This window comes from Cryptomeria japonica, chromosome 9, assembly GCF_030272615.1.
Source record: "Cryptomeria japonica chromosome 9, Sugi_1.0, whole genome shotgun sequence".
Taxonomy (NCBI): domain Eukaryota; kingdom Viridiplantae; phylum Streptophyta; class Pinopsida; order Cupressales; family Cupressaceae; genus Cryptomeria; species Cryptomeria japonica.
The window spans coordinates 363,429,049-363,441,852 of record NC_081413.1 but is presented as its reverse complement, the minus strand read 5'-3'; the positions used below and the strand labels follow the sequence as shown (position 1 = coordinate 363,441,852).

The following is a 12,804-nucleotide window of genomic DNA, read 5'->3' as shown; positions in this document are numbered from 1 at the left end:
TGTGGGATGAACAAGGCAAAGTAGAGGTTTTTTAGGGTTAAAAGGGCCTTCTACAAATGGTTTTAAGACAAATGAAGGGATTTCAAATTTGTTAGGTTCATGTGTTGATTCACCTCCAACACTTCCACTACTACTCCCAATTGCAACTTCTTCCCCTTGCCATTCTTCATCACTACCATCACTCCTACTGCTGTCACTCATGGTTAATGAGTGAGTCTACTGTATAATGCAAGCTCAAAATTCTGAAATATAAGGAGAAAAAAATAAAATCAGACTTTTTTTCTTGAAACTATGAAATTTAAAAAAAAAATGTAAAACAAAACCATTATGATTATCATTAAACCAAATATGGAAGCATGGACTTACCTTTAATGCTCCAAATCTGAAATTTAAACCCTCCAAATGGCAAATCCAAATAGTCTTGTTGTTGCCTCCTAAATTTTCTCCTTTTTTCAAACCCTAGGCGATAAACTTCACACTTCATAGTCTTGAGGCTGTGCTTGAGCGATAAAATTCACACTTCATAGTCTTCTTTTTCCTTGCTCGGATGAAAAAACCTATTCACACTTCACCAATTCACATCGTTCTCTTCCCTTGCTCAGACGGAAAACTATTTTGTAGCGCTGCCATGAGTAAAAGCTCGTTTGATAATAAAATCACAAGGTTCTTTTTTTCTTTTAAAACTTGGCTTTGATATATGATATGATATCAATGTAATATTGATATTATATCGATATGGTATATTATGATATCAATATAATATCAATATTATATCGATATCATATGATATGATATCAATATAACATCGATACATCGATATCATATTTCATATGCTATCGATGTTAAAAAATTTTAATCGCTTTCTTCATATGATATCAATATTAAAAATAATTTTTTTTAATCGCTTTCCTTAAATTTTAAAAAATATCACAGCAATATGATATGATATCATATTTCATAAGATATCGATGTTAAAATTTTTTAATTGCTTTCCTTAAATTGAAAAAAATATCACAGCGATATTTCATATTTGATATTATTGTTTCTTTATTGCAGCGATATTTATTCTATCGCTTTCTTTAAAATAATAAATATTGCTGGAATTAAAAATAAATTTTATAAAAAAATAAATTGTTTTTTAAATGTGTCTACCGCCGGAAACGACCGTTTGTCCTCGGGATGGTTGAGGGATGGCTTGGGCATCCCCAGCTGTCCGAGGATGTTCAATGGTCCCCGACGAAAAAGGACCGTTTCCGAAATTTTTGCTAGATCGGGGATGGCTTGGGAATGTTTCTGGCTGTCCCCCCATCTCCGAAACCGTTTCTGTTTTCGGAACGTGTGCCTTTAGGGTAGAAATGCGTTTCCGGGCAACCTAATTTTGGAGCAGATTTTAGGTGCAAAAAACATACTTGAATGAGGCAAGATTTGACTTGATTTCAAACAATCTCCATGCATCAAAGTGCATTTCTAGACTTCCAAGTCAGACCTAGGGGAATAGTTCTTTAAATGTTGCATTTTTCAGAGGTTTTTGTGATCATTTCCAGACTAGAAAGATTGTAAAATTCTATGCTTAGTAGTGTATCATTGTTCCCTTTCATTTATTTCTTAATGTTTTGATATAAAATTATTGTCTTTTCAAGCTTAGTGCAATTGTAATGTCCCTACTAGTTAGAGATCATTGCCCTGCAAAATAGATTGTTAGAATACAACAAATATATATATAACTAATCTAATTTGCAATTAAACTTCAATTACTTAATTAACACTAATCTCAATTCTTATTTAATAAAAAAGATACGAGTGCAGTACTGGGACATGTCCTTAGGCGGCTGTGAAACTCGCCTTCTTGGAACCCATCTTGGTTCCAAGCCATACCAGGAAATCGAAGGTTAATTCGATTCCTGTCTTGGATGTTATTTCTTACACCCAAGCCATACTAGGAAATCGAAGGTTAATTCGATTCCTGTCTTGGATGTAATTTCTTACACCCAAGCCATACCAGGAAATCAAAGGTTAATTCGATTCCTGTCTTGGATGTAATTTCTTACACCCAAGCCATACCAAGGAAGACCATTATATATGATCAATCTCTTGCCTTGGATGATGCATCTCATCATCCAAGTCTACCAGAGAGGACCGGCCAGATCCGTCTCTTCTTGGATGAACTTTGTCAACCAAGCCATAACATATATGCATATAGATTCTCAGTATATACTACCTACCAGGGATTATCATAACCCCTGCATTAGACTAAGAGAATTTCTTCCCAATAGCCTCCATCATATAGCCACATCATTCATACTACATTCTACAATTCATTATCATTTTCATTCCATAATCTACATTTACACATTCCTATATTAACATGTATTCGGTAACATATATTCAGAAAATATTCATTAACATGTTCTCAGGAAAATTCATTAACATATAAAAAATATTCATTAACATATTGTAATGGCCCTAAATGGGATCTTCTAAGATTGTATCCTAGAATCACAGATTTAATATATAGTGATTACAATAGAGGGACACTATAGTTATAGGAAAGCATTTATTAAACTATCATTATGACATTATTGTATTATATTTCATTAACAACATTGTATTATGTTATCTTTATTATGTAATAACATTATTGTATTATATAATTTATATTATATTACAGTTTTATATTATATTACCAGCATTATGTTATATGGACATCATTATATTATATAATATAATATATTATAGTATTATGTTATGTAACTTCCTTGTCATATTAATAGTATTGAATTGTGTCATACCATATTAGTATTACTTTATGTTAACAACATCATACTATATTATGATAATAGTATTATATTCTCAGACTCATACCCAATGTGATTCCCAGACAATATAATAACAGAGGCCTTTATCTTTTCTTATTTCCTTATCCATTACTTCTCTTCAATCTATCGAACTTCTCACAATTCCGTCATAAATTCTTTATATAAATCTGAAACAAGTTCTTTACTTAGTCTACACTCCATTCTTTATTTACCGATTTTTGGTGGATTAGTATTACGTATCCTCCCCCCACCCCTTCTTTAATTCCAATTCCTTTCTACAAATATATATTATCATATTAAAGAGAGACACCCTTTCGAATGAGTGATGTCCTACCTCTTCACTTAAACTATTTAAACTTCATTACTTAATCGTACCATTCCATTACTAATTCATTGCTCACATGGCCTCTTCGTAATATTGTGCCACTCTGTGAAGGTAATCATTCTTTCCTTAATTTAATAAGACAATGGTAATTTCTGTTTATGCCACTTCTCATAAATCACACCTATTGGGAATCATTCTTACCTTTTACTAATTACTTCATGAAGCCTTTAATCCACAACGTTGTCTTTAATTTCTTCAATATAATTGATTCTGAAATTTAAAATAATCACCGAGGTATGTATATTATATTATAGAATTATATTCATTAATTAAATTATATTCTAAATGCTAATACTATGACTATCAACAAGATAAAAGCAACATATTAAACTGGTCATAGACAACAATCATCGATTAATATGTAAATTTAATATTAATGAATGTTTAGTATTAATGAGAATATTAATGAATAGTTAAATAATTTTAATATTGATGTATATGTAATATTAATAAGAATATTATGAATATTTGATATTAATGAATATTTAATATCAATAAGAATATTAATATGTGATGTGTACATTTAATGAATATGTAATATGAACGTGTATAATTTATATATACTTTATGTTTATAATATAATATTAATTTATTTTTTTATTTGAATATTTCAAGAATATTATTAGTAATAAATATTAATTGAAATAATAATATTTAATAAATAAATAAATTTCAAATAATCATTCGTTGTTAATTATTATATTAATTAATAATAATAATTACTTCATTTAGGATATATACATATATAACGATCGAGGAGGGGACATGACATCAACCAATTGGGTTCATGGAGCATGGAACAAAGGAAGATCAATCACTTCAAGACAAGGATCGCACTACAAGTGAATGAATCAAGTTTCAATGATGGAATGAAAGGTCAACGTTCCAACATTATAAGTGCAACAGACAATGTCAAGATTTTCAAGACATCAGAGAGAAATTCAAGATTGAAAGCTTAACATGTGAATTCACGTCAAGGAAATCATGGATCCTCAAAGAGGATATGGAGAAGACTTTACTAGGATGGTGAAAATTGGGCAACATGCGCTACAACGTTAAGGAAATCAATCACATCAAAGGGATATTCCACATTCAAGAGCTACACCAAGGAAAGGTGAATTTGTGTCATGATAAGGATGAATGCGAGATAGGTACAACACAAGGAGGATTCCCTAACATGAAGATGAAATCCAAAGCATCATAGGGAATTCCAAACTTTATGAAGAATGTCCAAGGGAGGAGTCAATGCGTCCAAGGATCAATGCAAGGTTCAAACTAAAGTTCATCACACAAAGAAGAGAATTTCCAAGTGATTGGAAGAGCAAACATGCTCAAGAAGAGATAGTTTGAGAAGAGTTGAGAAAAGTTAGAGGCTTGTTCATGATGATACAATTTGGGAATATGACCCATCATCATCACACCGGGATTGGATAATGTTGAGTATCAATAGATATTGCTCAATCACAAACACTTTGTGATGATCTACATGAGGAGCAAGATGAGGTGGCATCCAATCATCATCAACCTAATCAAGTCATGACAAGTCAACACGTCCAAGTTCGATGTACCTGACTCATCTAAATTGCACATGTGAAGGCACAAAGTTCCATGTACCTAACCTATTTTCTCATTGGTCCGCATTAAAAGAGGGACATGTGTCCTAAATGATGTAATTTTGTCATTGGTCAAATGGAGTTAGTTGTAACTAACCCTAGTTAGGGTTTTATTGTTAAATCTAGGCCATTGATCTCAAATCAATTTAAGCCTTTGAATTGTAAAGTTACCTCTATATAAGGCTTAGTTCTCACATTTGTAAAGGTTAATAGAGAAATAGTTAATAGTTAGTGAATAGATAGTTAGTAGTAGTTAGAGTTAGCAGTAGAGTAGGAGGAAAGGAGATTGTTGCCAAGGCTTGTTGTAATAAACAAACTATTTTCATTGAAGAGATAGTGGAATTTATGTGCTATTTCAACTTTTTGCATGGTCTCTACTTCTTATAGCTTAGATGTGTTAGATGAATGGAAGATTTTATTGTTGATGAATGGTGAAGCCTAATGCTCATACCACTTGGAATTTGTTAATTGCAAGTTGCAATGTGCGGTTAGATTGAACTTTATTAAAAGCTTAACTTCAATTGCTATATGCTCATGTTCATGTTGTTGGTGTGCATAAGTTATATAAAAATCATTCGCTTACTCTTACGAGATTGCATCATATTTGTGTAGTTGTTTCCTCAGGGCAAAGCAAAGCTTGGTTTGGCGTCATCAAGTCAACAATCATCTCTTACATTCCTAGGTGTTGGATTAGATCTCTTATCCCTTTATCCTTTTGTCCTTTGTTTTCCAAGTTAGTTAAGTAAGATTCCACATTCCAGCTGTGTTCATAATCGTAAGTCCCTTTGTGATTAACAGCATATTACATCAAACGCACTGAGTCTATCCACCATATAAAGTCGATTGTTTGCATTGTAAACCTTGGAGTTGTCTCATTTGATCATATTATTTAGCATATGAGGCTTCTTTGTTCAAGAGACGATAGAATACTTGGTATTTTATTCTGTGTTCAAGGTGTCCTAAAAAACACATCAATGGGTTGCTAAGAAAGTTTGGCACCATCGTCTAGTCTCTTTACTGTGCCACAAGGACAAGAGTGTGTACCTCTTCTCCATTTTCTGGGTTGATGCAACAAAAGATTGCACCGCAATAATTTTTTCCACCCTTAATGACCAAGGTAAATTGTGATGGTTTAGCCAAGTGGAAAGCATGTTTGTGTAGAAGAATTATACCATGTCACTTTACAGCTAGGCAGAGTTTTCATAAATCAGGCGGAGTTTTTAAGTGCCATGCCATTTTTCCCTTGCATTTTAGGCGAAATTTTAAGACACATAAACTGGATAGAGATAATAGACTCTAAAGCCATATTTTCTAATTGAACATAGCTCATGTTTACTCAAAGCAGGCAGAGATCTTGTTCACTTATGCCACATTTATCTTTGGGGCAGAACATTTAGATGTTCTCCAACCCTTTTACATTGCCAAACGGAATTTACATTCAATTATGCCACTTTTCTAAGTTGGTCTCCACTTATGCCAGGCAGAGTTTTCACCCTATGTTGCTAGTTTCCATGACTTAAGTGGAACTTTGAGCTATCCATGCAATGGTGGAAATCTCAAAGTACTTTTGCAATCTTTATGATAATACCAGGTAGAACATTAACCCACTTAAACTAAGGTTTAAAATGTTGGGAAGAAACTATAGAAGTCCAAGCCATCATTGGTGCACACGAAGCTCTCCTTAGCCACTTTATATACCTGGTAGAAGATTCAAAGTGGCTTTTCCACCTAAAAAGTGCACTCATTTACAAGTAGAAAGATAAACTTTAGGGAGGTAATGCTAGGTGGAGTTTTCCAATGTAATTGCTGCTTCATCAGGCAGTCATGTGGCTTTGTCATCTTACATTTTGGCAGACCTCAAATTTATTCTTGCTAAATTTGGATTGAAGTGAAGGAAAAGACATAACTCAGCTCTTTCCACTTCTTCTTCCTCAACAAGTTTTGTATATACCCTATTCAAATCTTGCCCTTGTTTGACAATGAACAACTACAGATTTTAGGATCTTGTGACAATTGTTAATTTGAAGGGTAACACTTTGACACAAACAACCTTGCAAGTTGATTGGGAAAACCACAAGTCAAATTTGGCTCAATGACAAACAAAAAAAGTAATTATGAACATTGAGTTTTGTAAGGGTGCAACAATTGGCTCTTTCTAGGGACTATGAAACATACTTGGATCATGGGAGAAATTTGGATCTCTAGTAGAACATTTTGATTAGTGTTGTATCCATGTGCAATGGAGTCAATTCTATTTTTAAACACCTATGCAAAACCTAAACAATACAAACACATTATGAGAAAGGAAAACACATTACCAAAAGATGAATATAGAAAAATATCACATACTTATGGATGAACATGAGGGAAAGTAGCTTGATGAAACCATTTACAGCTTGGAAAAGTATCAACTTCACTGTTTGAGCTCGAAGTCAGACCATGGTAGCTCGCATCATTGAAGTTAGGTGAATAGGATAGATAAACCTGATTGGTAAAATATTAAGAAATAATTTGTAAAACTTGTAATTTATTTTTTTTAAATAAATCTGAAAACTTATAAATTTAAGTTAAATCATAGAATTGATAAATTGTTAATTGTGAGTTTTTATTTTTATAGTTTTAAACTTAAAAATTTATAATTTTACATTTAACTTAAATTTAATAAGTTTAATTTTTATGGTATTACATGGATGGTTTTAAGGCAAGTGATTGTGAATAAAGTTCTAATTTTTAAGCCATACTCGGTTCAAATAGATTTATATTGGAAAGAGATTATTCATTTGAATTTGAAATATTTGCTAATTTGCAAATATTTAATAAAATCCACACTTTTGTTTGATATACACATTTCACAGGTTATTAATCCCTTTTGTGCTCAATAAGTTAAAAGTAACCATTCTCTAGGTATGCACATTTGACAACTTAATGGGAGCATTCAATTGCAAGACATTTTAATCTTATTAGATTTAATAACTTTTTATTTGACATTCGATAGATTCAATTAGAGGTTATAGAATTTAATAAGCTTAAATTTAATAACTTATGTGACATTTTACAACTACTCGAGTTGTTGCTAACAGAGATTGAAAAAAATAAATAGGCATTGTCGCTTTGAGATTTGTTTGTTGTATTTGCTGTCTCTTTGGATATCTATTTGTTTTCCACTTTAGAGATTTCTTGCAACCCTTCATATTCAAAGATTTCAATGATGAAGTATATTGTAAATACAATTGCTAATGATGATTAATTTATAACATTTTTTAGAGTTTTTTGTCTCTCTTTTAACATTTTTCTTTGTGTTGAGGCTTATGTTTTTAAGAAATGTGTGGAGATGTAGGTATATCCTATATCAGGAGACGTCTCTAAATTACTGGAAATGTCTCCCAAACCTTGAGAGGCATTCTAGGATATGAAAGATGCATCTCCTTGCAACACTAGGAATACTTTGTTGAAAATTGTCTCTTCATGTTTGTTATGTCACTCACTTGTCTTTGCAAGAGAGAATTTTCCGAACTTTAAATCATCTCAATCAAATAGTCTTTTTTTGAGTTTTCCAATAGTAATCATGTCATCTTTCAGCTAAATCACTCTCTTGAGCTTCTCCTAGCTCATCCATCCAATTGGATTTTATCATAAAGGCAGTTTTTGATGGAAATGTGTTGATAAAACAACTCAAGAGAGTCTTTGGAGAAGGCTTCAAAGTTGCACAAAAGTCTTTGGAGAAGGCTTTCAAAGTAGCACTGATTTTATCAAAAAGGCTATTAAAGCATGGGTTTGTTGCTAACCTTATTTGCATTGGATAGTTGGACAAACCATCGAGTAACTCTAATCTAGGATTTGGAAAGCCTAAAATAATTAAGATGAAACCTTATGCATGATCACAAACTGGTGTTTATCCATCAAAAACTTTGAATAGCAACGTATGCTTGTTTGCCTTGGTCTATTCCTAGTGCCAAATCATTGAAGAAGCTGCAGATCTAATTTTGAATATAGGTATTGATCAGCTAAATCTCAACCAAGACCAGTTCACCAAGAATTAGAAAATAACATCCTTCATTCTTTACTATTTTATTTGCTCATAACTAGTGTTATATTCTTGAAGTTGGGGATAAGATGAAAAACTCGTACCTTAATTGCATATTTCTTTTCATGAACAAGACCCTTTAGTGGTGTTGGAAACTACTAAACTTTTTAAAAGAGAAAATGGCCAACTTATTCTGAGTAGCATGCCTCTAGAAGGCATCCATAGCTACTAAGAAAGATTGGCACCACCTTTTAGTCTCTTTGTCAAGCCAAGAGGACAGAAGTGTGCGCCTCTACTCCATTTGCTTGATTTATACAACAAAAGCATGTGCGTTAATGCTCTTTTCCACCCTTAATGACCAAGGCAGAATTTTGAATGTGATTATAACTAATTTAAGTTTTTAACTGACATCTCATACACATTATAGCAAGCATTTACAGTTTGCAACTCAAAGGGACACATGATGCTCCAATATCTTTTAGAACTTGTCGCTTTTGAAGTTTAATATCTGCAAGAGCTAGTATTTTTCTGTCCACTGGTTGTGCATGGATATCCTGTTAGCGGTTATTACTGATTATCACTGGTATAGAAACATTTTTCAGAAGTATTATTTTGTTTTTATTTACAACTTAGGTTCAATATCTAGCTGGAGATGTGGGGGTATGTTTACTGATATGGGGATGAGAATGCTAATCAAATTAGGGAACACAACTACGTGAATGAAGCTATTGGTATATTATATATAAATATAATCACTGTAGACTGTGGTTATGTGGATGGGGACAGGGACATGGTTCAGTTTTCTATAATGGAGTTTCCTGCAACAATGGTTCAGTCTATTCTGCCTTTTGTTTTTTCTGTTTTATATTTATTATGTAGATTTATACTTTTTAAATATCAACAGATTTATAATCAAAGAAGCTTAAAACAGTTATATTCATTTGTACTTTCTTTATAGAATGGGATATCTATTTAACAGTCTTTAGCTGCAATGACAAAAGCACAACTACTTTTCCAGGAGTCTTGCCAGAGATATGCCTCTGTCAAATATAAACAGATTTATCATTCTAGCTAATAGGGTTTGACTCTTGAGTTCTTAGTATTTTCTATTTAAGAAAAATGAGCTGAAAAATCAAAGAGCGCAGAAGCATGAGTAAAGATATATGAAAACCGACATATGAATACTTCGCAGGTGGCCTTAATGTTGATTGGAATTTGCAAAAGAAAATATTAGAGGATGCACTTTTTACTACCTACACAATTCTTTAATGGAGTGGAGTCTTGTCTTATTCATTTCTTTTGACTAGTTAATGTTTTTCAATGTGTTTTAAAACTCATATTTTGACAAACTATGTAGGAAGTAATATCTTTTATCAAATGCACTTAATATATAAAGAGTTAGATGCCCAAGGATTTGCCTTGTGAATTAGTTGTCCTACTTATGATTATGTTTATCCTTTATGTGCTCAAATTGTATGCAATATTAAACAATTTCAATATTCTCATTGAAAAATTTCTCAAATATATGTTGATGCTAGTGTAATTCTCTACATTGCAGTGTCATGCATTGTTATTTTTTGCAGAAAGCAGGCAGCAACGTAGCAATAGAGGGTCCCAGATGCAGTCTCCGAAGTAGAAATGTAAGTTTTTGGTCCTTAAAATGCTGTTTACTAGTTTAGTATTCAATTCTATTACTGTAGAATACCAGTTTGGTCAAAATCTATTTATTTCTTTTCTGACACGAAAAATTTGATGTTTTGAAATTTGTTTTCTAATAAATTGTGAAATTGAACTGTTTGAAGAGAATTTTTGTAGTATGACGTACAATAATTTCAATTGATAATGCTTATTGCATATCTGTGTAGGTTTACAGCGACTTGACCGTGGACTATTTTAAAATGTTCTTGCTGAATGTGCCTGCTGCCATTGTCGCTCTGACTTTGTAAGTTTCAGCCTGATACTCAAGATTATTCAATCATTTTTGAGTCACCAGAAAACTTTTACCAAAAATGAAAATGGCATGACATCTTGCTTAGTGATTTTCTTTAACCAACTCGAGATATTTAGATCTAAATAGTTTTGCATTTAGCTTGCAGATAAATCCTGAACATATTGTGCATTCTGTATTTAGCAACCTACATGTCTGATCTTTGTTGATATGGAACATTAATATATTTCTCTTGCTTAGTATATTTTACTTGGTGTCAACTATCACTTATTGCTATATTAATTTATAACCTTCTAACCTTATGCATCACTAAGCAATGATGCTATATGCACATGACAACATAGGACAATGGTCTTCATATCATAAGAAGGTCTGCTTGGTTCATTTCTACACAAAATTTTATCCTATAATGGATCCCAAAACTTTCTTTCCTTCCTGAATGTGAAGGTTTGCTATATAACTTATTTCTTGGTCAGATACAATTAATCTCTTTGCAAGGGGCTGGGGGCCTAGCTTGATTGGTGAGAGATTCCAGTGGTGAAGCATGAGGTCACAAGGTCTAGTCTCCCCCCAGCCGACGTGGTACCGGAGGACGTATCGTGCCAGCATCACCGGTCACGTTAAAAAGTTTACTCGATGCACTGCAGTTTATAGGGGGTGCTGTACCCGATTCCTGCAGTCAATAAAAAAAATAAAAATTAATCTCTTTGCAAGCATGCACTTGAGGATATTATTTTGTGGCGATTTCAAACTATAATTACCTTGTCAAATGAGTTAGAAGTAAGGTGTTCATCCATGTGCAAGGAACAAATATACAGAAGAAAAGCTATTTGGACAAGTTTTGAAAGCTCTGCTTTACTTGGCCTCTATGGTTGATGTCACAGTGTTCCAATCTCTCTTTACACAACACCTTGCTTAAGGGATTTTCTTGCTGAATGTGACCTGCTGCTCTTGATGCTAGTTTGAGTGTGGCCATTGATAGCTTTGTAGATTTCTAACCTAAGTTTTGGGTATTTCATTCTAGACTCAGTCCATGAATCACACAGGTTATTGGGAAATATTTGCTATTTTTCTGCAAATCTTTTAGCAAAATACTCCACTTGCTTCCAACTAGTTTGTGATCTGTATTTTGGATTTTGTGTCCTGTACAAGACTTGGACTCACCCCAGGCGTGGCAAGCTGATTTTTGACCCCGACTTAGACTTGGTGCCCATACTTGGTGTAGACTCGACAAATTCGAAAACCCATGAAACTTAGAGAATTTTTGGGTTTTAAAACTTGTTTCATGCACCGTATAATAAATGAACCTTGAAAACACAATAAAATCATCAAATAGAAGTTGCTTTGATCGCATACACAAGTATACATTGGTCACATAAGTATAAACACAAAAATGTGCTGAAGGAAATAACACATCTAGATATATAAATATTGTCAAATGCTTACAAAACTCATAAAATATGAAATAAGGCATGAAAAGTTCAGAACAAATATCAAAACAAAAAATATAATTATATAAATCAAAGTAGCTTGTATCACTTGACCCAATATTATGGCAATTCGTGCATAGGCATCTAAGATAGGTAGGTATTGGATGATGATGCAGCCATGATATCTGCCTCTGTCCGAGTGACACTCACACCTACATCTATGGTTTTTACTCATGCTCTATCCTTGCCCTTTGCCATGGCTACTGCTTTTGCCTCTCTATTCGCCTGGTCAATCCAATCAAATTCCTCATCACTAAAGACAATTTTCTCAACCTTAGTAATCCAATCTGATAGTGGATCAACCTCCTTTGGGGTGATGGATGATAAGTCATTGTCCAAAATCTGTTTGTGGCAAGGGCAAAGGTTGTAATATACATAAATTAGATCAATCAACCTATACATTGACAATTTATTGCTCTTCTTGGAGTGATGTGCTCAAACATACTCTAGTTGTGCTCAAAACCTGAAGCATTGTATGGTTGGCTCAAGGCTTGAACTGTAATCCTTTGAAGATTTGGTACCTTAGCA

The 12,804-nt window shown here is 33.0% G+C and overlaps 1 protein-coding gene across 6 annotated transcripts in view; it reads left to right on the top strand.

Annotated features, from left to right (window-relative positions):
* Positions 1–12,804, top strand: part of LOC131029680 (PGR5-like protein 1B, chloroplastic) — a 262,324-nt gene that overhangs the window by 69,715 nt on the left and 179,805 nt on the right. For all 6 annotated transcript variants that reach the window (XR_009358888.1, XR_009102808.2, XM_057960267.2 and 3 more), the window contains exons 5-6: positions 10,422–10,478; positions 10,704–10,780. Coding sequence is in view for 4 of the 6 variants with exons in the window: in XM_057960267.2 (XP_057816250.1) it covers positions 10,422–10,478; positions 10,704–10,780 (134 nt within the window). In the remaining 2 variants the exon portion in view is untranslated. The remainder of the gene's footprint in view (positions 1–10,421; positions 10,479–10,703; positions 10,781–12,804) is intronic.